The 26,040-nt window shown below is 42.5% G+C and overlaps 1 protein-coding gene and 1 pseudogene across 2 annotated transcripts in view; both read right to left on the reverse strand.

Moving 5' to 3' along the window:
- Positions 1 to 21,815, reverse strand: part of LOC310997231 (uncharacterized protein) — a gene marked incomplete at its 3' end in the record, with an annotated part of 217,733 nt that extends 195,918 nt beyond the window's left edge. The window contains exons 1-3 of the mRNA XM_083986908.1: positions 21,709 to 21,815; positions 20,076 to 20,154; positions 77 to 305 (exon numbers count right to left, since the gene is read on the reverse strand). Coding sequence (XP_083843034.1) covers positions 77 to 305; positions 20,076 to 20,154; positions 21,709 to 21,773 — 373 coding nt within the window. The 5' untranslated portion in view covers positions 21,774 to 21,815. The remainder of the gene's footprint in view (positions 1 to 76; positions 306 to 20,075; positions 20,155 to 21,708) is intronic.
- LOC310997235 (protein NLRC3-like) lies at positions 9,721 to 19,947 on the reverse strand (annotated as a pseudogene). The gene is made up of 6 exons (XR_014596492.1): positions 19,731 to 19,947; positions 17,764 to 19,561; positions 17,495 to 17,668; positions 16,979 to 17,152; positions 14,924 to 14,970; positions 9,721 to 10,253 (listed from the first exon to the last, which is right to left on the reverse strand). The product of XR_014596492.1 is annotated as a protein NLRC3-like (transcript).
- Positions 21,816 to 26,040: the final 4,225 nt, after the last annotated feature.

The raw sequence follows: 26,040 nt of genomic DNA on the forward strand, positions 1-26,040 counted from the left end.
ATTTTAACATTTAACACCACTAACGAATGGCCATTATAACATATTTCCCTCTATCCCTTCAGAGAAATCCTCTTACTGATCTGCAGACAGTCAGCCAACTCTTCCTGTTTCATTCTCCTCAGGAAGTTCACTGTGATCTTAAGAAATGCCTCTCTGCTGCTCCTCCTCTGATCTTCATCCTTAACGTCCACCATCTCCTCATCCTTCCTCTGAGTCTCTAAGCATTCTGGGTAATCTGATGTCAGGAGCCTCTGGACTCTCTTCAGCTCGTTCTTCACAAAAGTGACAATGTTCTCCTCCAGCAGCTGGAACAGATGATAAACTCAACATTTCATTTCATCTGAAGACAACATGTGATTCATGTGTCAGTCTGAAGCTCTGTGGCTGTGGTTGATGGAGTTAACAGTAACAGTGTGATTGTACATGTACAGACCATAAATATGGAGTCCAGGTCTGGTTGATGCTGCTGTTCAGACTCATCACTGTGGACCTCTGAGATCTTCTTCTGAACTCTGTGGAGAAAACATGAACCGTGAGGAAAATGACAATCTGACACTAAATATGAAGGTGGCTGATTTTCAATTCCTCCACTGAGGATGGCAGGTGACTGGTAGACGACTCAGTCATGAGTCAAGAGCCAGAGACTGAGGATGGTTCACAGTTGTAAAATTAAGTGCCCACCATTTCAACCATATGAGTGTTATCATGTAGTTTTTTTTGTCTCAGAAAAACTTTTTTTGAAATTGGTTTATACAGTCTTTTCCAAGTATTTTTCTATTTCATAATTTGTAAAGTATTGAATATTACACCATGTTAGACCTTTGATTTCCATTAGTTGCCTTTTTCTGGTTCAATCATGACTACACTTAGGCAACAATGATTTTCTGACCAGGTAAGTTAAATTAACATTCATATAAAGACAGTTACTGTGTTGAATATTTAGTTTAAAAGAAGACTGTACATTTCATTTGAATATTTGATTTGAAGTGATAAGTATATAGAATGTAATTTCCAAGTAAAATGCCTTCTGTTGTATTAAACAAGGAGGACATAATGCTCTAGGAGTGACGGTGAACGTGTGAAGTGATGACATCAGTCAGTTTCTGTTGTTGTTAGCAACCATGCTGTGAACTCCCCAGTCTGCAGGAGATATTTGTTTTCTCTCTTCCATTCACTAAAGATGACGTCTGATTTTAAGTCCAGAGTCTTGTTAGTTTTAAAGTTGTGAGACGAAGCTGCAACAACTTGGCAAGAGCCTGACAACGGCTTGGCAATTTGGTTAGCACGTCCTTTATGGGTGAGTGAGTGCACATCCGTTACACCTGCTTTCAGTTCAGTCCTTAATGTTCTGTCTTTATCATTAGAATAAAAAGGTGTTCTGAGAACATATTATTTGACCTCTGTATTGTTGGAAGGGGGGGGGGGGGGTTCAAGTGGGCCTTGGGTTGGAAAAGGTCAGGAACCGCTGACCTAGAGCATTGGAGATACAGCTGTTGTTCAGTCAATCATTCAGGGATTCACTGTTCACCTCACTGGTGTTAACAAGTCAGGTTTACCAGTCAAGTTTAAAGGGATAGTTCACCCAAAATTGACAATTCATTACAGTAAACAGAAGTTGAGATATTTCATGGAATAGCTGACAGGTAGTTATTGATTTTTTTTCACTTTAAAGGGATAGTTCACCCAAAATTCAAATGTCACTCATTATCTACTCCCCCTCATGTCAACTAAGGGCTGGGATAAGTTCCCATGGCTTCTCTGAGTTACAGGGGGTCTTGGCGTAGCAGTGCATGTCCATATAACGGTTGCAAATGGATACCAACTGTCTTCGTAACAAAAAGACACACCAAAAAACATCCAAATACCTCCATGCTGCTCTTATGTAATGTCTGTCTTGTATTGATGCCCCTAAATGCAAAATTGTCCCGAAAAAAATTAAAGAAGTCTATTTTTCAAGCTTGTTTGTAGCGGAAGCTCCTCTTCCTGGTTCGTCAAATTTGGACGAACCAGGGTCCGTCCTGTTCCCAGTTCATCCAAATTTGACGAACCGGGAAGAGGAGCTTCAAGAAGCTTCCACTACAAAACAAGCTTGAAATATAGACTTATTTAATTTTTTTTTTTTGTAAGACGGACATTACATACGAGCAGCATGGAGGTATTTGGATGTTTTTTGGTGTGTCTTTTTGTTACGAAGACAGTTGGTATCCATTTGCAACCGTTATATGGACATGCACTGCTACGCCGAGACCCCCTGCAACTCAGAGAAGCCACGGATAACTCTGAAACTTCTCCCAGCCCTTAGTCGACATGAGGGTGAGTAGATAATGAGTGAAATTTCAATTTTGGGTGAACTATCCCTTTAAAGTCTGAATGTCTCTAATGTGGCTTCAGCTTTTTACAAGGTGTCACAAACAACTGTGGACTCAATGGAGCAGAATATCAGCAGCTACCTGAGCAGGTAGTTCAGTCCAACTACAGACTATGCAGCTCTGGACCAAGACAGGATTCTATCAGGATATAAAGTTTGCAGTTCTTACCTTCCATCAGCAGGTTGTCCCTCTTTAAAGACAATTGGGCGATACATAGACCCACCACTCTTCATGGACACACAGCTGGGTTCACGAGAGTCTGATCTCGGCATAGTCTCTAATGATCTTCTTATAGCTTCAGACAGAGGTCTCGTCTCTGTTCTTGTACTTTTGGACCTCAGTGCTGCATTCGACACCATCGACCACAGCATCCTGCTGCAGAGACTAGATCATGAAATTTGGATTAAAGGACCTGCCCTAAAATGGTTTAAGTCATACTTATCTGACAGGTTTCAATTTGTTAATGTTAATAACGACCACTCAGAGTATAGCAGAGTTACGTATGGTGTACCACAGGGTTCAGTCTTAGGGCCAATCCTCTTCATTCTTTACATGCTCCCATTAGGTGGCATCATCCGGAAGCACTCAATCAATTTTCACTGTTATGCGGATGACACGCAACTCTACTTGTCCATTAAGCCAGATGACAGAAGCCGCCTCATCAATCTGCAAGACTGTCTGAAAGACATTAGATCCTGGATGTCCTCTAACTTCTTGCTACTGAATTCAGATAAAACTGAGGTCATTGTGTTTGGACCTAAACATCTCAGGGACACTTTCTCTAATAAGATCGCTACTCTAGATGGCATCACTCTGACCCCGAGTACAACTGCGAGGAACCATGGAGTCATTTTTGACCAGGACCTTTCCTTTAGCTCCCACATAAAACACGTGACTAGGACCGCCTTCTTCCATCTGTGCAGTATCACTAAGATTAGGAATATCCTCTCCTAGAGTGATGCTGAGAAACTGGTGCATGCATTTATCACTTCTAGGCTAGACTACTGCAACTCTCTCTTGTCAGGATGTCCGAAAAACTCTCTAAAGAGTCTCCAGCTGGTCCAGAATGCCGAAGGGAGGGTTTTGACAGGAGTTAGGAAGAGAGAGCACATCTCTCCCACCTTAGCTTCTCTCCACTGGCTTCCTGTAGGATTTAGAATAGACTTCAAAATCCTTCTGCTGACTTATAAGGCTCTTAATGATGAAGCTCCAACCTATCTGAAAGAACTAATCATTCCTTACTGTCCTAACAGAGCACTCCGCTCCCAGAACGCAGGTCTGTTAGTGACTCCCAGTATCTCTAAAAACAGACTGGGAGGTAGAGCCTTCAGTTACCGGGCTCCTTTACTGTGGAACCAGCTCTCTCCATGGGTCAAAGAGGCAGACACTCTAACTACATTTAAGTCTAGACTTAAGACCTTCCTTTATGTCAGGGCTTTTAGTTAGGGCTGGTTCAGGTAGCTCTGAAACCATTTTATAGCTATGCTGCTATAGGCTTAGACTGCTGGGGGACACATCTGGTCACACAGAGCCCTCTCCTTTCCCCTCCTCTCCTCTCCTCTCCTCTCCTCTCCTCTCCTCTCCTCTCCTCTCCTCTCCTCTCCTCTCCACTCCTCTCCCCTCCTGTCCTCTCCTCAGTATATTTTTGAACTGTCATTTTCTGTTGTACTTTGGCCTTGGTGTCTCGCACTCTCTCTGTGTTTCCGCAGATCCACTGGAGCTCCATCTCTCTGTACCAGCCGCAGCCTGCAACGGGCTATACAAATAAAATTGCCTTGCCTTGCCTTGCCTTGCTGCTGCATCCTGATACAAACAAACATGTGAAAATGATGTGAGGTTTCTTGGTCCTCAGGTCCAGGACAGCTTGATAATAATAAGGTTCCATTTTCAATTCTTACCTTCCATCAGCAGGTTGTCCTTCTTTAAAGACAATAGGACGATTCATAGAGTTGTCACTCTTCATGGACACACAGCTGGGCTCAGGAGAATCCCCCATGTCGGTTGGCACAAATGCGCAGTATGATTTTATTCATAAGTAAATTGATTTTAGAAAATAACTGTGTACATTGAAATGTGTTTAGTTAAAGCTGACACCTTAACCTTTCATTTGATGTTGGTTTGAATATTCTCACATACATGATGCCAGAGTGCTATGGCAAAGAGTGATAGTGTGTCAACCAACCCTGGTCTCCCCTACTGCTGGACCCCCCGAAACTCAGAGAAGGCACGGAGGACTCTGAAAATTCTCCCAGCCCTTAGTCGACATGAGGGTGAGTAGATAATGAGTGAAATTTGAATTTTGGGTGAACTATCCCTTTAAATTCTTACCTTCCATCAGCAGGTTGTCCTTCTTTAAAGACAATAGGCTCAACCATAGACCGGTCACTCTTCATGGACACACAGCTGGGTTCAGGAGAGTCTGATCTCTGCTGCTGCATCCTGATATGTAACAAGTGATGAATGAAATGTTGTAGTTTGACCAGAATAAAGATTCATTTTGAGCAGATCTGACCTCATCTTAGTTGATCAGTTGATGAATCAGTGGTTGGTTGTTCCTTCACTTAGACACTTCATACTTTAGTATTATCATTTCTAAGTTGTTGTTGAGTCGTTGATGTGACAGTGAGTGTGAATAATGATGGTGCAGTGATGCGAGTGCTGAGCTCTGACATGGAGAAGAGTCATGGACAGTTAGAGATCCTCATCTCACCTCTGAGCTTTGCTCTGGCTCTCATGTTCCCCCCACAGAGTGGTTTTAGAGGGAGGGGCTCCCTCCTCTCTGTCCTCACACTGATTCATAGCAGAGCCCCCACCTTCACACAAACACAACAACAGGACTCATCACAACAGGACGAACATTACTTCTGATCACTGTCACTAATATGTCACTAATACACTGAGCTGGACACGTTGATCTATTCCAGACATCACAACAACCACAACTTTGATACTAAGTCATTTTTCCAATATTTAGAAATATGAATTAAAGCTGTTTTATACATAAACTATTTGAAGTGACAGAAAATATCAGATCACAGTTGAACATCACCAGATGAGTCAGGTTTTCCTCAGGGTCAGTCTCCAGGATGGTGCTGGTGCTTCCTGTTTCTTGGAGCTCAGGGCTGTCCCACTGTCAAAAACAAACACAAAGATACTGTCAGAGCAGACATTTAGATTTGGACACACATCTTTGCAACAGCAACACACTGGGATATAATGTAGCAGACAGAAAAAGAAGAGTTCTCTGTCCATTTGAATATTACAAGTAGTTTGTCAGTAAAACTCTTCCTCCCAGCCTCCTCCTCTTCCTCCAAGCTTTTCCCACCAACATGCAAATTGACCTCAGTCTCTGTCCTGTTACTGAGTCCAACCATGACAGGAACATTTCTCTGTCAACCTCAACACATCACCTGATTGGACTAAACAACTGCAACATCACATCACACTATTTGAAACACATGTGTCAACAACAACATGAGCCAAAAAAACCAACAACAACAACAACATGAGCCCAGCAGTCTGACATCACTGAACCTCTACAGACTTTTTCTTTTCAACAAACTTTATTATCATATTTGAAACATTATACATAAATGACATCATAGGCTACAACACTAAAGTACAGAGAGTGTGTAATACATACAGCAGAGATTGACAAAAATAAATAAATGAAATAATAAATAAATAAATCAGAAAAATCTGATAAAAAATACAATGTATCCAGATGCGTAAGGATAATTATGAACAATAAAGAGCCAGAAAATAAATATGCAAAAATTGAAAAAAACAAAAACAAACGAAAAAAACAGAGATTTTGTAATATGGACCATCATATTTTCCATAAGACTGGATGTCTTCAAAGCTTTCTTGTTTTTACATAATTTTACAGAAAAAGACATAAAAAGATTGAACTTCCACATAAAATAAAGTTTCATTTGGCATAGCCTGGAGAAATCTGGCTTTGTGAAATTTACCCAGCAGACACAGCAATTTTATTACGTTATTAACTTCCTTATTTTTACATTCAACATTTAAGAATGAGACCATACTTTCAGTAATAGTGATCAAAACTTTATGAGATTCCCAAATCAATAAAGACATTTGAGTCCAAAAACAAGTAGCATAGGGACATCCATAAAACTAATTAGAGAAGGACACAACCTCTTTTTTGCAGAAGGTGCATAAAGGGGACACATCAGGTCTAAATCTGTTAATGAATTCATTACTCTGCAGCGCCCTCTACTGTTTAACTGACACTTTACAGCCTGACGTGTTGGAGCTCGCTCAACAACTCGTTCAACAGGAAATATGTGGACAACACTTGTTGTTTTCATTGCGCAGGAAGCGAGTGTGTGTCTATCAATCAAACTCAACTACGTCATCAGTAGAAAGTGACGACAGCTGATATCAAAACACTTTGACAAGAGCTTCTTTGTTTCTCTGAACTTCCACACATCCACAACAAGCTTTAAGCCAACACAAAGTTACACTTGTTACCTGGAAGTTTCTCTGCTGCTCCTCTCGCCTCCGTCTCTGTCACTGCGCGCGCCTCACGGAAGTGTCAGGTGAGTGGTTACTGTGGGCGTGGCCAAGTGAGCAGGACTCTGTGACGGAGCTGCTCACAGATGGAACCTGATACATGAAGGTCAGAAAACATGTAGCAGGAGGTCAGTAAGACCCAAACAGCAGAGACCAATCAAGTGAGAGGAATTGGAGGAGGGACTGATTGGCAGCAGGTGTGACTGCAGCAGCCACTCTACTAATCCTTTGTGAACAACAGGGCTGTGACTTTTAACATTGTTTTATACTCATGTTAGTCTTTTCATTGTTAGGGTATGGTTGACCCTGAGGTATTTGTTTTTTAATGATTTTAATTGTGGATCTGCTAAATTTTACTTTCAGGTTTGACTGCCAGAACAGAGGTTTGTAAAACATACAACATTTAAACCTCTTGTGTCCATAAAGTAAACTAACAGTGCTTTTTGTCTGTTTTTAGGCAAAGCACTGACTGTCTTTTATTTTATTTTAGTATTATATTTAGTTATATTTAGTTTTATTGATTTAATTGTTTTTATTGTTTGATATAGGAGTGAAATTGTTTTAACACTCTGTCTCCTTTTGTCTCTAGTGCTGCGGCTGGCGAGCTCCTCCATTCAGAGGTGTGGTTGATGCTGGGAGTTCACTTTAGATGGTGATATGGTTTGTGGTTGCACATCGTTATTAATGTGGTGTTTTATTTGAAGTGTGTTGGGTTTATATTTCTTTTGAATACTTAGTATACTCCCAGTGTCCTAGCAATGAGTGGTTGGTGTCCCAGCTGTAGTATGACTCTGTCCTCTTGTCTCTTCTTGCCTGTGTTCTTAGAGTTTTAGTTTTGATCAAATAAATGGCATGTGTCATCCACACAGACTGTTGTGGCCTCTTCATTGAAGCCCCTGTGTACTCTGGACATTCTTGAAGGTTACAATTGCAACAATGATAAGGAGGATGTTACAGAGTATTTGAACTAACTAGAAGATCAAATGTCTGAGTGGAAAAAATACAAGTTGAATGTTGCTGCCTGTCCTGTAGAAAATATAAAGGAGTTGATGTGCAACTTGTTCCAGCTGAGGTCTCTGACTGTAGCTGACCTCAGGCTGGTTGTTTTTGAGCTCATCTTGCACAGAGAAACATATTCTGACATGTTTTCACTTTACACCTCACAACAGCACAGAATCCTCCAGTCTGCCCTCAGCAGCACAGGATGGTTGCTTTTGATTCCACCTCATGCAGACACTCACATCCTGACGTGTCTTCACCGTACGTCACTGTACGCTTCAGAGTCTGTGTTTCTGCACTCATCACTACACAGTGGTGTGTAGTGGGTCTGAAATAGCCACATATAGTTTATTATGTTAACAGACAACCCCTCTTTTTCATTTTAATGAACCTTTATAAAGACAGTTTTGCAGAAAGCATTACCTCTTTACACCAGTAGAGGGTGCTCTACGACCAGTGGGTCCAGCAAACAGTCTCTGCTCTGATGCTCTTTTGTGTTTCTGCACTCATCACTACACAGTGGTGCTTTCAGCAGATACACACATTTTGGAGCATTTTCATCACACACTGTTTCAGTGATAAATAACACATCAGAAACATCTGCACTCCAATGATCAAATGGTCCATTTTGTGTAGAGGAGCACATTGTCACCAGTTTTCATCATCCACTGTGCCAGTGATGAAGAGCAGGGTGGAATGTGTGTTTCTGCAGCTGCATCAACACAACAGTGTACTTTGGCCTGATCTCAGGTGGAGGAGAGCATGTTGACATGTTTCCACCACACACCGTGTCAGTGATGAAGAACAGACCAGAGTCTGTGTCTCTGCTCTCATCAACTCTCAACTTACCTCAACCAGAGAGAAAGATTCAACTCAGATGAACAGAACGGTCAACTTTGACCTGATCTGCAGTTAAAAAACAACAACACTCCATCTCCATCTTCCATCTCACTGATCCTCAGAAACTGCTGTGACTGTGGAGAAGAGTCAGTGTGCAGCATTAACTGTCCAACATGGTGACAAACAGTTGGGAGTGATTTCATCTGTAAAAGTATCTCAGCTGACGAGTTCATCTACCAGACTAATCCTTCCAAACATGATGCAGCTTCTTTCCTCCATGTGCTCATGAGCTCAGTTGAATAGGATTATTTTATGACTTTTATTATGTTGTATGTGACAAGATTTTTTTGTCTTATACACTGTACAAAAACACAACACTTATGACTTTTACCCTGAAGTCCAGATTCACATCAATGTTGGTCCAAAAAGGAGAAGTTACATCCTTTCATGTATTTTTTTCATTGAAATAATCAAGACATTCCCATTAAAGACATAGCAATCTAGATTGACACGTGTGAAAGATCATCTCAAACATATAATGCAGGCACAAAAGAACGATGAATGATATACAAACTAAACAATTACAGTCAGCCTCCTTACATCAGTGTCCATAACTTCACTTTGCCATATAATGTGAGATCCCTCAGTCTCCATAAACTCAGTAATAAAAGAATCAAACCTCAATAAGCAGAGATTCAGAGATTTGTCTTTTCAGATTTTGCATCAGATTGAAAACAGTGGATTTGGTCCAGTGGTTGCATTACAATCATCAATCAATCAGCACTAAAATGGGTTGTGTTCAAATATTGATGATGACAGTGATGTTATCAGACTGATCAATATTTAGTGTGTGAGTCTGAGACACATCTGCTTCACAGTACAGAGTGTGTGTGATGGTGACCAGAGTCAACTTTGACTTCAGCAGCTGACCTGGAGTCAGCAGAGTTTCTGTCCTCAGGAGAGACAGTGAGACCTACAGAGGACACAGAGACACTGAGGAACCAGACCAGATCCAGAACCCAGGATACAGAGGTTCAGTGAATGTGGTGTTGAAGGTGTGGAGGTGGATCAGTGAGTCAGAGGAGACACTGTAGAAGGACAGAGTGCCAGCAGGACAGTCCACATACACTGCTGCTCTGTCAGAGACACAGGAGGAGACGGATGTTTGTCTGTTGTTGTGATAGACAGAGTAACGACCACCATCATAATCAGAGCAGAACAGACTCCAGGACTGATCATTTCTTCCAAACCAACAGTCTCTACTGTCTCCTTTCCTTCTGATTCCTCTGTAACTCACTGATATATAAACATCTCCTCTCCACTCGACCTCCCAGTAACAGCGACCAGTCAGACCAGTTCTACACAGCAGCTGAGGCCAGACATCAAATCTGTCTGGATGATCAGGATATGACTGATACTCTAACACATGTGTCACCTTCCTGTTGTTGTCAGACAGTTTGAGGAGTTTGTTCACTGTGTTCATGTCCAGTTCCAGTTCACAGGCGTCTGATGGAGAGAACAAGACACAACACAGCTGCAGTTTACCATCTGTTCATTTATCAACAACTTCACTGACAATTCATCAAAGTCAAAGATTCAAACTGACATTTGATAGGATTTTGTACTGTGAATAAAGTTTCACTACATTTCAATGAAAATCCAACAATCCAGTTGTAACAACATCAACAGTTAGTGAAGATGAGAGTCAAGACGTCAACAATGTTGTGCTTTTCTTCTGGTGTGGACCTGAGGATGAGGCTGATGGAGATCCACACCAATAAACACATGGAGTCAATCAAGTGTCACTAATGAAACTGGATCATCATCTTCCACTGCAGCACAAAGAAGCTCTGAACCATCTGCTTTCTAAAACTGTCATCAGCTCCATCAAAGAGCTCACACTCAGCACAAAGTTCACACCTCTGACATCAAATGTCCAACAAGTTTCACAACAGTCTGGATGGTTTGGTCCAAAAGCTCCAAAAAGCTCAACTCAGTGTTGATGAATCTCCAGTCAGAGGACTGAGGCTCCACTGACTGGTTTGAAGCTGCTTTTCGCTGACCAGGGATCAGATGCACAAAGAAATGATGTGTACACCCTCTACATATCAATACTTGTGTGTGCTTCAGCATCTGTCCACCTGTCAGTGAAAAGCAGCAAAAAACAAGAGCAGTGTTACCATGGAGCCACATCCACAAAGTTTCTACTGACCTCAGAGCAGCTGCATCACAACCACTCACGCATGTGGCTGTTTCTGGTGACTTTAATGAATCCATCAGCTGGAAAGCATCATGTCTACATCATCATTACTGAAGGTCATTAATGTCATCAATATGTCTTTGATTGGTGATTCAAAGATCAATATTGAGAGTGAAAAAACAAACATGTCAGCTGATTGTCAGTCTGTTTCCACCTTATCATCTGCCGCTGATCTAGAAAACATCCACACACTCTGTTTATACAAACACCAGTTTATATGTTCAACACTGAGTGTGTCTGCTGTTTGTACAGATGTGTCACACACTCAGGGAGTGTAGCAACCAAAAACGTAATAACGGCCAATAATGTAATAACAGCCAATAATGTAATAATTTTGGCCATTTTAAATGTAATAAAGCCAATAATGTAATAACATGCCAATAATGTAATAAAACTTTTGAGCCAATAACGTAATAACATTTTGCCAATAATGTAATAAGTTATTACATTATTGGCTGGTAATAACTGGTGTTGATAATGTAATAATACATAAATATGACTGCAGTTCTTGGAAATAAAAGGTTTTTTTGCAGTTTTTGTGCAGTTTGCTAATCAAAAATAGGTAAGTGGATGACTACCCTATAACCCTAACCCTTGGACAAATAATGGCTAAATATGTTAATTAAAAAAAAATCAATGGTAAAATCAAATCAACGCCATTGCTCCTCTGAGCCATGCTGGGATTATCACATTTAACTCATTGAGTGCCGCGCTCCTTTCCAAAGTTTTAGTCAAGTGTATCGGCAATTTAGACCATTTTTGACGATTTTTGTAGAGCCACAGTGTATTCTATATTATTGCCACCAACACATACTGTGGCTCAATTGAAAGGTTTAACTTAATGCTTCAAGTGGCCACAAACCGTTTGTTTCTACGTGCCTCCGTTCCTGAGAAAAGTCAAGCTAAACATGGCTGGGTTTCACCAAAATCCCTCCTTTTTTTCTAGAAAAGGAGATAGAGCGTCTTTTATGAAAGGTGCGCTGTTTGTGTCTGTCGCTCTTCTGACACTCGCATTTCTGGATCAAAGGGCTCGTATAAGATAAATATATACAACAATTGTTGTTCTATTCACAAAACCACCATCGGGGGCGGGGGGGGCGCCACTAAACAACAATAACACAGACGCACCGTGCCGTGTCACAGCTTCTCGCCGCGGAACGTGAGGGTCAGTCGGCCACCGCGGCTCGGGAAGACCGGTCCCGCCGGTGGTCGCGGTCCTTCTGTGGTACGGGTCGGTGATGCCGGTCTGCTTTGGCCCAGAGACCATCAGATTTTACCGCGGGAGGACTTTGGGGAGGACACGGTGTTGCTCCAGATGAAGACCGGGCGGGACAGTCGGCTGAGAGCTTCCTGTTTCTGGTCCGAGCAGCTCGAGCAGCTGGAGCAGCAGCGCAGGTGAGAGCAGAGCAGCTGCTGCATCTGCATGCAGAACTCCGTTTGCAGAAGCTGAGTTATGATAAAAAAACTTCCAGATCATGAGCTGTCATGTGACTTTGATCGTCATCTATTTCAGTTCTCCTCGTCGTAGAGTCCCCAAATTTACATATAATGTGTATTAAAGTGTCTATTTTCATAATTAAAAAAAAAGAGCAAAAAACGAAAAATCTCGTTTTTGGCACTCAACGCATGGGAACTCAACGCATGGGAACAATGGTTTGTCTGAGGCACGAAGTTATACATGACTGAAACATAAACTGGCTGGCAGACACCATTCAATACACAAGTTTGGTTATGTTTTGGAGGTTGTTGATAGCCTACAATGCTTACTTCTTCCGTTTGCAAACATATCATTAAGCATGGTAGAAGTGAGAGAGAGAGAGAGATTCTGTCATTTGTTAGGAGAACAAAGAGCCACTGCTTTAGAAGCAGCAAAATATGTTTGTGCCTGTCACAAAAAGAGAGAAAAGCTGCTCAACATGAGCTCCTCTATATGAGCAGCTGCTGCTGCTCCTGTTGAGTTTTACCTGCTAAATGATATCTACACTGTTTGTTCATTAGTATCATCTGTATTATTATATTATCTGTTTATTTATTTATATTGTATGTGTTATTTTACCATTTTTGTAATGCTTTGGCAATATTGTAATGACAGTCATGCCAATAAAGCTTGTGAAATTGAATAGAGAGAGAGAGAGGTGAAAGATGGTACATCTTGGATGAATAAATATGACGACTATGTCATCCACTATACCTATTTTTGATTAGCAAACTGCACAAAACTGCCTTTTATTTCCAAGAACTGCAGTCATATCTATGTATTATTACATTATTGGCACCAGTTATTACATTGTCAAAGGTTTTTTTAATACTAGGTCAATAACGTAATAACCAGCCAATAATGTAATCACTTATTACATTATTGGCAAAATGTTATTACGTTATTGGCTCAAAAGTTTTATTACATTATTGGCATGTTATTACATTATTGGCTTTATTACATTTAAAATGGCCAAAATTATTACGTTATTGGCTGTTATTATGTTATTGGCCGTTATTACGTATTTGGTTGCTACAGGGAGGAACTGGAAGGTAAATCCACCTCAGATCACTTGAATCATCTTTTCATCATCTTTGTCACATTAATTATAGCCTGTTGTGTTTAGGCTTTCTGTTGGCTCCACTCTTAACTCTTTCGCGACCACACTAATTCCTCAGCACATCCGCTCAGGACCACATGTTTTTGGCTATTTGTTTACCTTTTTCTGACATCGAACCGAACTCTGTACATCACCTAAACAAACGGTTTTCACGTGGTTGAAGAGTGACTTTCCAACGTGCTCCTCGAAAAAACGGCGAGTTTTTCCCGCCGTTTCATTCGTGAATACGAAGGAGAAGAAGAGAGCTGGGTTTCTCCAAAAACGGAGCTCCCGCTCTACTTTCAGAGAAAAACGCACTTTTGTGTCAAGTGGCAATCGGCTCATTTTACCGCTACTCTGCAGTGTGGCATGTCTCCCAAATCATTTCTACGGCTAAATAAGTATATTTGTAGGCAAATCTGGGTGGTGTGGCAGCTTGGAGTGCAGCGGTGCGGGTCTCTGGCCACAGCGGAGCAGCTCCGTGACACTGCTGTGTGATTGGCCAGCGGTGGGTGCTTCGCCACTGCAGAGTGCCCGCTCCGCTGCATGGTGAAAACAGCAGTGATAACGGGCTTTCGGATCCGAGTCTCCAAACCAGAAACGTTTGTAACAGTACCGGAAAAAGTTGCCAGATTTGTCGCCAGTCGCTTTTGTCAAAAAAAAAGTTGCCAAGAGGGTTTGGAAAGTCGCCAGATTCAGCGAGAAAGTCGCAACACTGTAGCCGACAGCCACACAGCGCTGCACACTGTCCCCAGAGCAGCATTTAAGGAGACCGATTACTCAGACAAAACCCAGATTACACAGTTTATAAAAGACATTATGTTTTGATTGTAGTTTAAAACCGTTTTTACATATCAGAGGACTACCATATTCACACACAGGGTACCTCAGAGTGTCTATTATCATAATCTGTAAAAAAAAAAAAAAAAACGGTTTTGACGATTTAACTCGTCAATGGTCGTGAACGTTCGGCAGGCTGTGACGAGTAAACTCGTCAATGGTCGTGAAAGAGTTAATAACATGTATTGATTAGTTTGATTGGATCAATATGTTCAGTTTGTTGTTTGTGGATTTTAAATGGATTGAATTCTAACATCTTTCCAGCCACACTGACAAAAACAGAAGCTGAATCCTGAATGAAACTCTGGAGAAATTAGACTTTGTGAGTCTGGAAAATGTCAAAATCTAGTGTAACATGTGCAGCTGTGTTCTCATGAATCAAACTTTCAAATTCAATTTCAATTTCAAAAACTTTATTATCCACAGAGTGGAAATTCCTCTTTGGTTTCACCATAGACATGTCTCACAAAACAGAACACAATGACTTGAAACACACTCACACTTCCTCAGACCAGGTCTCAGTCTCTGAGTTCCACAATGGTCCACCCTGGAGGAGGAAACAAAGTCAGGATCAACTTCATCCACCATGAAACATGAAGCAGAGTTCCTCAGTTAGTCAGAGAGACAGAGACTCAGGGCCTGTCCCATTTCTCCACACTTGGCTGAGTGCGTTGGTTACACACACACTTTGGTGACGTTTTGCTATGTGGAATGTACATTTGCTTATAGTGTGCAGGCATGTATTAATTGGCCAAGCACGTGGAGATATTTAAAAGCAGTTGGGACATACTTGACAAGTGCAGCCTTGTGTCTGAGTGTCATTGTTCACACTGGAGCACAACTCTGACACCTTTTCTCCAAATGAGAAAATATAATGTTCATAGTTTGCAAAATCTACCCCCTTGCCATTCCGACGGCCCGCCGGCGGGCCCGCGGGGGGGTTTTAATCAGGGAGGTGTCATAGAGGATGTCACCAGTCACTTGAAATAGTCATGCCACATATCGTTGGAAAGCTAAAACTCTTGTGATTAAAGATATGCCGACCATTCCTAAATATAATCATCACAGCAACACTCGAATCAGACTATAAACATGCTAACAAAGTTCGTAAAAAGCCGATATAACTCACGATTTGTGTCAGGGCAGGCTCAGGATCACAGGGTTTCCCCACAAACTTGGTGTCGTTACATTCAGAAAAGTCCAGTAAATCCAATCCAGTAAAGTATTTAGTCCAAAACACACGGTTGTACCGGTAGATAACCTCATCCCGCTGCTGCATCTTATGAAATTACGCATTGTATATCCAGTAAATCCGTTTATTTCTCCTCATAAGTCCGGCGTTTACATGAAAACAATGTTTATTTCACTTTACAAAATGGCGCTGCCCTCTGACCTTTCGATTGACAGCTCACTCGACCAATCACAAGCTCCCTGTCCCCGGCTGCCGCCTGCAATAGCCAATGAGTGGGTGTGTCTCATGAGGAACATCCCCTCCGACAGCGCTGAATGGCTTCAGCCACTAGGAACCGATCCCGATGGCAACTGATGCATTGAATAGCCAATGAGATTACGAAACGAACGATGTGCTGCATTCACTGTCCCTGGGAAAAGGCAGCACTACCATCTTCATGCGTAACTTTGCAAAAGCTGCACTTTGGCGCATGTATTGTTTCTCAATGGCAACTTTAGGAAAACGCCTAGATATACACTTAGAAAAACATGTGTAAAATACTCATTTTTAGCAGGATTGTTATCAAATTTGAACTGGGGCCAGGTAAGGCTTCATGCTGTAGTCCCATTGTGTTTTCCAGCTAAAATTCTCAGCTACACTCATCTTCAGGCATCTGATTGCAACAAAAAAATTCAGGCGAGAATAAAAACATTCTAATTCAGTGTGCTCCCACTTAGATTACTCAATGATAGTAGCACTTATAGTGATTATTTCAGTTTGGGGAAAAACTTCAGAGTGATACCTTTCAAAAGAGACCAAGCCCATCCATATTCTCCAAACAGTTCAAGAACAGCATTCAATTTACTTTGGGTACGCCTTGGATAGGCGAATATTACAGAATTTATAGGAGTGGTAAGAGGATGTTAGAGTGAGGATTTGTTCAGTTATATAGTGTGTTTGAAGGTGACATGTCTAAGCTGTGAGTGGAGCCCCCCGGCCGTCGAAGCTTCGGTTTTGATCGCTTTTATGTCCCCAAAGCTTCGATTATCAAAATATGATAATCGAGACAGCCCTACTCATAATTATGAGAAGTCAAGGCATTGTGGCTTGTGGCTTCCAATAACATGAGACTTCACCAGCTGGTGCATTGTGGGATTTATACTTGACCAAATACCGCTCTAGAGTGGTCTTACCATAAGTGTGGGTAAAGTGCAGATCAGGTTCACTGCACTTTTGGCCATTGAAGAAATGGGACACACTTGTGCACTTACATAAGCACATGAACACACATGTTAAGTGCTCAAGTGTGTAAGTGTGATCAAATGTGCATAATGGGACAGGGCCACAGTGTGAGAGCCGCTGTTGTCTGTCCATGTGTCCATACCTGAGAGTGTCTAGTCTCCAGTGTAGATCCTCCAGTCCAGCAGACAGCAGCTTCACTCCTGAGTCTCCTGGATGATTGTAGCTCAGGTCCAGCTCTCTCAGATGGGAGGTGTTGGAGCTCAGAGCTGAGGCCAGAGAACAACAGCCTTCCTCTGAGACCAGACAACCTGACAGACTGAACAAAAAACACAGTAACAAGTTTGTACTTGGACACTAGTAGAGCTCTGAAGGTGTGTCTTGTACTGGTTGATGTATCAGTGAGAAGATTGAATCTACTGTATCTAGTGTTGTTGAAACTGAAACTGAGTCTGACTTTATTCACCACCAGAATGTTTGATTAAAGTCAAAGTGCTGTTACTGAAACTCTATTACAATTAATCTAATTGATCAGAAAAGAGGACATAACTCAGACAAGTGAGCAGAAATGATCAACAAGTTATGAAGATGTATCAATATTTCAGCTGGTAAAAGTACTGATGAGCTACGTGAATCAAATCCTTGACACAAATCACACTACCTGAGAGTTTCCAGTTTACAGTAAACACTCTCCAGTCCAACAGACAACAGCTTCACTCCTGAATCCTGCAGGTCGTTGTTACTCAGGTCCAGTTCTCTCAGACTAGAGGACTGGGAGCTGAGGACTGAGGACAGAGTTTTACAGCTTCTCTCTGAGAGGTTACAACCACTCAGTCTGAGAAGTAAACAACAAAACAAAAAGCACCAGTTACAAAATGTATTTTGTGTTTTTTTTCAACCAGTTAATCCAGATGGATATGTGTCACATACAGAGCTTTGTTGGAGGCTTTGACGACTGGCAGCAGCCTCAGAAGAGCCTCCTCTGAAGCAGAGTATTTCTTCAGGTCAAACACATCCAGATCTTTTTCTGATGACAGTAAGATGAAGACCAGAGCTGACCATTGAGCAGGAGACAGTTCATCTGTGGAGAGACGTCCTGATCTCAGGGACTGTTGGATCTCCTCCACTAGAGAACCATCATTCAGTTCATTCAGACAGTGGAACAGATTGATGCTTTTCTCTGGAGACAGGTTCTCATTTATCTTTTTCTTAATGTACTGGACTGTTTTCTGATTGGTCTGTGAGCTACTTCCTGTCTTTGTCAGCAGACCTTGTAGGAGAGTCTGATTGGTCTCCAGTGAAAGACCCAGGAGGAAGCGGAGGACCAAGTCAAGGTGTCCATTTGGACTCTGTAAGGTCTTGTCCACAGCACTCTGGTAGAAGAGTTTTTGTTTTCCTTCAAATATTTTAGTCCACAAAGACTTTGATTGTTCATCTGACATCAGGTTGAGTCCAGAGTTGATGAAGGTCAGATGGACATGAAGAGCAGCCAGAAACTCCTGAACACTCAGATGGACGAAGCAGAACACCTTGTCCTGGTACAGGCCTCTCTCCTCTTTAAAGATCTGTGTCAACACTCCTGAGTACACTGAGGCTGCTCTGATATCGATGCCACACTCTGTCAGGTCTGATTCATAGAAGATCAGGTTTCCTTTCTGCAGCTGCTCAAAAGCCAGTTTTCCCAGAGACTTAATCATCTTCCTGCTCTCTGGACTCCAGTGTGGATCTGTCTCAGCTCCTCCATCATACTTGACCTTCTTGACTTTGGACTGAACCACCAGGAAGTGGATGTACATCTCAGTCAGGGTCTTGGGCAGCTCTCCTCCCTCTCTGGTCTTCAACACCTCCTCCAGAACTGTAGCAGTGATCCAGCAGAAGACTGGGATGTGGCACATGATGTGGAGGCTTCGTGATGTCTTGATGTGGGAGATGATCTTTCTGGACTGCTTCTTCTTTCTGAACCTCTTCCTGAAGTACTCCTCCTTCTGTGGGTCAGTGAACCCTCTGACCTCTGTCACCATGCCAACACACTCAGGAGGGATCTGATTGGCTGCTGCAGGTCGTGTCGTTATCCAGAGGCGAGCAGAGGGAAGCAGTTTCCCCCTGATGAGGTTGGTCAGCAGCACGTTGACTGAGGTGGACTCTGTCACATCAGTCAGGATCTCAGTGTTGTGGAAGTCCAGAGGAGGTCGACACTCATCCAGACCATCAAAGATGAAGACCACCTGGAACTGATCAAAACTGCAGATTCCTGCTTCTTTGGTTTCAGTGAAGAAGTGATGAACAAGTTCCACCAAGCTCAACTTTTTCTCTTTCAGCAAATTCAGCTCTCTGAAAGTGAAGGGAAATGTGAAGTGTATGTCCTGGTTGTCTTTGTCTTCAGCCCAGTCCAGAGTGAACTTCTGTGTTAAGACTGTTTTCCCAATGCCAGCCACTCCCTTTGTCATCACTGTTCTGATTGGTTCTTCTCTTCCAGGTGAGGCTTTAAAGATGTCTACATGTCTGATGCTTGTTTCTGGTCTGTCTGGTCTCCTGGATGCTGTTTCAATCTGTGTGACCTCATGTTCATCATTGACCTCTCCAGACCCTCCCTCTGTGATGTAGAGCTCTGTGTAGATCTGATTCAGAAGAGTTGGGTTTCCTGCTTTAGAGATCCCCTCAAACACACACTGGAACTTCTTCTTCAGCTTAGATTTGAGTTTACGTCGACAAACTGCAGCATGACTTTCTAAAAAACAATACAAATAAAATCAATAAATAAATTATGAAGTCAATATTTTAACACTTAACACCACTAAAGAATGACCATCATAACATAATTGACTATCCCTTCAGATACTAGAAAATGTTCCATTCTTCTTGAATCTTTAGAGAAATCCTCTTACTGCTCTGCAGACAGTCAGCCAACTCTTCCTGTTTCATTCTCCTCAGGAAGTTCACTGTGATCTTCAGAAATGCCTCTCTGATGCTCCTCCTCTGATCTTCATCCTCAACGTCCACCATCTCCTCATCCTTCCTCTGAGTCTCTAAGCATTCTGGGTAATCTGTTGTCAGGAGCCTCTGGACTATCTTCAGCTCGCTCTTCACAAAAGTGACAATGTTCTCCTCCAGCATCTGGAACAGATGATAAACTGAACATTTCATTTCATCTGAAGACAATATGTGATTCATGTGTCAGTCTGAAGCTCTGTGGCTGTGGTTGATGGAGTTAACAGTAACAGTGTGATTGTACATGTACAGACCATAAATATGGAGTCCAGGTCTGGTTGATGCTGCTGTTCAGACTCATCACTGTGGACCTCTGAGATCTTCTGCTGAACTCTGTGGAGAAAACATCAACCGTGACTGGTAGACGACTCAGTCATGAGTCAAGAGTCAGAGAGTGACGATGGTTCACAGTTGGACAATTAAGTGCCCACCATTTCAACCATATGAGTGTTATCATGTAGTTTTTACTGTATATGTCTCATAAGAACTTGTTTTAAAACTGGTTCATAGAGTCTTTTCCAAGTATTTTTATTTGTCATAATAATTTATAAAGTGTTGAATATACATGTACACCATGTTAGACCTTTGGCCTCTGATTTCCATTAGTTACATTTTTCTGGTTCAATCATGACTACACTTAGGCAACAATGACTTTCAGACCAGGTATGTTAAATTAACATTCATATAAAGACAGTTACTGTGTTACATATCTAGAAGACTGTACATTTCATTTGAATATTTGATTTGAAGCGATAAGTATATAGAATATAATTTCCAAGTAAAAAGCCTAATGTTGTATTAAAAAGGGAGGACATAATGCTGTGAACTCCTCGTTCTGCACAAGCTATGTGTTTGCCCTTTTTCATTCACTAGAGATGACGTCTGATTTTAAGTCGATAAAGTCGAAGAAGTTGCAACAACTTGGTCCAAGCTTCACCTAAAGCAGCTATTCACAACCTGTGGCCAAGGTATTGCAAGTGGCCCACCAAATCATTTTAAAAATAGTATGATTTTAGTGTAAAAAAATGTTTAATGTAATTATATAAAAATAAAAATAGGGGTGAGCGAGCTGATTGTAACACTTTCTGTCTCAGCTCCTGTCTACTACAATTAGCAATGCCTTCTACTTCTCAGTGACTGTGGAGCTTCCTACATGTTTCCCTGCTTTGACCTTGAACATTTGAGATACAGCTGTTGTTCAGTCAACCATTCAGGAATTCACTGCTCACCTCACTTGTGTCAACAAGTCAGGTTTACCAGTCAAGTTTAAAGTCTGAATGTCTCTAATGTGGCTTCAGCTTTTTACAAGGTGTCACCAACAACTGTGGACTCAATGGAGCAGAACATCAGCAGCTACCTGAGCAGGTAGTTCAGTCCAACTACAGACTATGCAGCTCTGGACCAAGACAGGATTCTATCATATTAAGTTTGCAGTTCTTACCTTCCATCAGCAGGTTGTCCTTTAAAGTTATAAGGCTGATCCATAGAGTTGTCACTCTTCATGGACGAACAGCTGGATTCAGGAGAGTCTGATCTCTGCTGCTGCATCCTGATAAGAAACAAGTGATGAATGAAATGTCGGGTTCTCCTCCTCATTTGTCTAATACAATCAGCAATGCCTTCAACTCCTCAGTGACTGTGGAGCTTCCTACATGTTTCCCTGCTTTGACCTAGAGCATTTGAGATACAGCTGTTGTTCAGTCAACCATTCAGGAATTCACTGCTCACCTCACTGGTTTTTCTTTTTACAAGGTGTCACCAACAACTGTGGACTCAATGGAGCAGAACATCAGCAGCTACCTGAGCAGGTAGTTCAGTCCAACTACAGACTATGCAGCTCTGGACCAAGACAGGATTCTATCATGATATTAAGTTTGCAGTTCTTACCTTCCATCAGCAGGTTGTCCGTCTTTAAAGGCAATAGGATGATCCATAGACCAGTCACTCTTCATGGACACACAGCTGGGTTCAGGAGAGTCTGATCTCTGCTGCTGCATCCTGATGCAAACAAACATGTGAAAATGATGTGATGTTTCTTAGTCCTCAGGTCCAGTTCAGCTTGATAATAAAAAGGTTCTATTTTAAAGGGGTAGTTCACCCAAAATTCAAATTTCACTCATTATCTACTCACCCTCATGTCGACTAAGGGCTGGGAGAATTTTCCTCCGTGTCTTCTCTGAGTTACGGGGGGGTCCACGCAGCAGTATTTGTCCATATAATGGTTGTGAATGGATACCACTTTTCTTCGTCCAAAAAGACACACCAAAAAACATCCAGATACCTCCATACTGCTCGTATGTAATGTCCCTCTTGTCTTGTAGGCCGCGACATGAGAAATTGTTCCGCCGGTCAGTGCAAATCTCACAGGAAGAGCAGTGAACTGAGACACCGGGAGCTTCCGCTACAAACAAGCTTAAAATATAGACTTATTTAATTTTTTTCAGAACAATTTCTCATGTCGGGGCTTCAATACAAGAGGGTCATTACAGACAAGCAGTATGGTGGTATTTGGATGTTTTTCGGTGTGTCTTTTTGGACGAAGAAAAGTGAGCTCCATTCACAACCATCATATGGACAAATACTGCTACGCCGAGCCCCCCCGTAACTCAGAGAAGGCACGGAGGACTCTGAAACTTCTTCCAGCCCTTAGTCGACATGAGGGTGAGTAGATAATGAGAGAAATTTGAATTTTGGGTGAACTATCCCTTTGATTTCTTACCTTCCTTCAGCAGGCTGTCCTTCTTTAAAGACAATAGGAGGCCCCATAGACTGGTCACTCTTCATGGACACACAGCTGGGTTCAGGAGAGTCTGATCTCTGCTGCTGCATCCTGATAATAAACAAGTGATGAATGAAATGTTGTAGTTTGACCAACCAGAATAAAGATTCAATTTGAGCAGATCTGACCTCATCTTAGTTGATCAGTTGATGAATCAGTGGTTGGTTGTTCCTTCACTTAGACACTTCATACTTTAGTAGGAAGGTGCAATTGGGTCACTTCAATGAGGACTAAACCCAAAAGAAACAACTGGAGCACTCAATATAATAAAGGTGCACAACACCTAACGTTTCGACGCAGTGCGTCTTCATCAGAGGTAAGCCGAACATAGGGTGACACAGCTGGTTATATAGTCACTACCTGGAGTTCATTCATTTCATTGGCTTACGCCGTAAGCCAATGATGTTCTTACACTCACCAAATGGGCGATACTTGATCAAAGGGCAACTTAGGCCCACCCACCAAGAATAGGCTACACAAACAATATACAAAATAGCCTATAATACAAACAATTAATTAGAGCGAAAAAGAGAGAGAGAGAGAAAAACATATAAAAATGGGAGAAATAGTTAGTCATCACAATCAGCAATATAATTCTAGAGGAAACATGATAAATTGAGTTCTTCGTTAAGTCCGTGCGGTTCCACGGTGTTGAGTGTGTAGATCCAGTGGGCTTCTCTTCTGAGGAGTTTCTTGATGATGTCCCCCACTCTCTGTGAGGGAGAGATTTTTTCGATGGCGCAGAAACGAAGGGAAGCACAGGAGCCATGATTAGCCGATACATAATGGCGTGCTATCGCATAGTCCATGTTGTTATTGCGGATAGCAGCCTTATGTTCGGCTATTCTGGCTTTCAGGGGGCGTTTTGTCTGTCCCACAAAAACTTTCCCACATGGACATTTCAAGCAATATACAACGTGGGTGGTACTACAGTTAATAAAATAATTAATTTTGTATTTCTTCCCGGTGTGGGGGTGACAAAAGTACTTAGAGTCTGAAGAATTTGAACAATGAGTGCAGTGACCACATCTGTAAAAACCCGTAGGTGGAGGGGGCAACCAGGTGGTCTTGGGCGGGGGGGGAGGGGGGGGCTCATAACTGTATGAACCAGTCTGTCCCATAAGGAGCGCGCCCGTCGAAAAGAGATCAACGGGGGTTCGGCGCAAATGTATTTGAGGACAGGGTCACTTTGCAGGACATGCCAGTGTTTTTTAACAACATTCTTAATTTCACCTAGCCTGACAAGCCAGACTATATCATTAAAATGTATAGTCTGGCAACGACCGGTAGACGTCGGCTCAATCCAGGGGGCGGGATGAAGGCTGTCTTTCAAACTGCCTCTGCACGCAATAGGGTAGTGCTTGAGCGCTACGACCAATCAGCGCAAAGAGCAGGATGCCGTTAGCCTGACAAGCCAATTAAAATGTATGTCGTCATCGTGTTAAGCCCGCCCAACGACTCTCTAAACAGATAGAGCGCTGTGATTGGTGAACACAATCGGTGTTCGAGACTCAAAAAGTTCCTATGGCTCGTTTCTAGACCCACCTACGGAGCAAATATTTTTGCTGCCGCTAGGGTGCGTCTAGATTTCTAGGCTAAATTTCACCTGCAATAGGAGAAAATTCCGTGGAGAAGCAGAGGCGCGGTGTAGAGGAGCGCTTGGATTTGGTGAGGAGGCTGGACCTGTCTGTGCGCACCGCCCTCAGGTAGGCTGCCGAGACGTCCCCCTCCGCGTAGCCTCGCTCCAGGAAGCACTCCGTCATCTCACCTGCTTTGAGCACAAACTCATCATCAGTGCTGCAATTTCGTTTTAGTCGCAAAAACTGCCCAGTGGGGATATTTCTGATTAGTTGTTTTGGATGCTGACTGTCTGCTCTCAAAAAGGTATTCCTGCTTGATGGGTTACGGTAGATGGTGGTCTCCAGACCGCCGTGTTCATTTTTTAAATGGTTAGGTCCAAGAAATTAATTTTTTGTCTGGAATGTTCCATCGTTCCATCCTCAATTTATCATGTTTCCTCTAGAATTATGGTACTACCAGAATTATATTGCTGATTGTGATGATTAACTATTTCTCTCATTTTTATATGTTTCTCTCTCTCTCTCTCTCTCTCTCTCTCTCTCTCTCTCTCTCTCTCTCTCTCTCTCTCTCTCTCTCTCTCTCTCTCTTTTTCGCTCTAATTAATTGTTTGTATTATAGGCTATTTTGTATATTGTTTGTGTAGCCTATTCTTGGTGGGTGGGCCTAAGTTGCCCTTTGATCAAGTATCGCCCATTTGGTGAGTGTAAGAACATCATTGGCTTACGGCGTAAGCCAATGAAATGAATGAACTCCAGGTAGTGACTATATAACCAGCTGTGTCACCCTATGTTCGGCTTACCTCTGATGACGACGCACTGCGTCGAAACGTTAGGTGTTGTGCACCTTTATTATATCGAGTGCTCCAGTTGCTTCTTTTGGGTTTAGTCCTCGTTGAAGTGACCCAATTGCACCTTCCTACTTACCGGTCCTGTCTGAGAGCACCGATCTACCGGCTGAAGCGCAAGAGCACCCCTCCTTTTGGACTTCATACTCTAGTATTATCATTTCTAAGTTGTTGTTGAGTAGTTGATGTGACAGTGAGTGTGAATAATGATGGTGCAGTGATGTGAGTGCTGAGCTCTGACATGGAGAAGAGTCATGGACAGTTATGGCGCATTTCCACTAGCACGGTTCGGCTCGGTACGGCACGGCTCGGCGCGCTATTGCGTGTTTCCACTAGCACGCAGTACCTGCAACCGGGTACATTTTTGGTATCACCTCAGCCCTGGTTCCAAGCGAGCCGAAGCGTTACTAAAACGTGACGTCAGCCGACTGCCTTCCACTGATTGGCCGATGAGTGTCGTCACTGGAAGCGACGACCGACAACAGAAATGTTCCTGCTGAAGCCTGAAGCCTGTTATTACCAGAGAATTTATATTGAGACTGGCTCTGTTATTACGTGACTTTATTAAGTTTTAATATTTTTTCATGCGAGAAAGTAACTGTTTAGATCCCCATGTGCGGTTAGTTTATCCAAACGACGGCTGTTTAGAAGTTTGCCCCGATGTTTTTCGGAGAAGTGAAGCTCCAGGTCCGAGCAGCGACCGCGACATCACAGAGGCAGCAGCCCGGCTCCTGACGTGCTCCGCCGGCCAGCCTACCACCGTCACCCCGAGGAGAACAGACCGCTAATTAACTTCCCCGATGGCTTTTAGAGGTTTACCACCGGCTGGTTAAACTCTTAAATGTTGGTCTCATTGATGTAATCTAACAATTGTGGCTGTAGCAGAAGTTTGTTTGTGGTTAGACAGAAGAGCAGCACTGCCTTGGGGTCTGTACGCACAGAAAACACCACATTTACATCAATAAATAAATGTTTTACAATGAACCAGGCCGATCTCAGAGCTGGCAAGACTCTC

This window comes from Trachurus trachurus (genome assembly GCF_905171665.1).
Source record: "Trachurus trachurus genome assembly, chromosome: 14".
Taxonomy (NCBI): domain Eukaryota; kingdom Metazoa; phylum Chordata; class Actinopteri; order Carangiformes; family Carangidae; genus Trachurus; species Trachurus trachurus.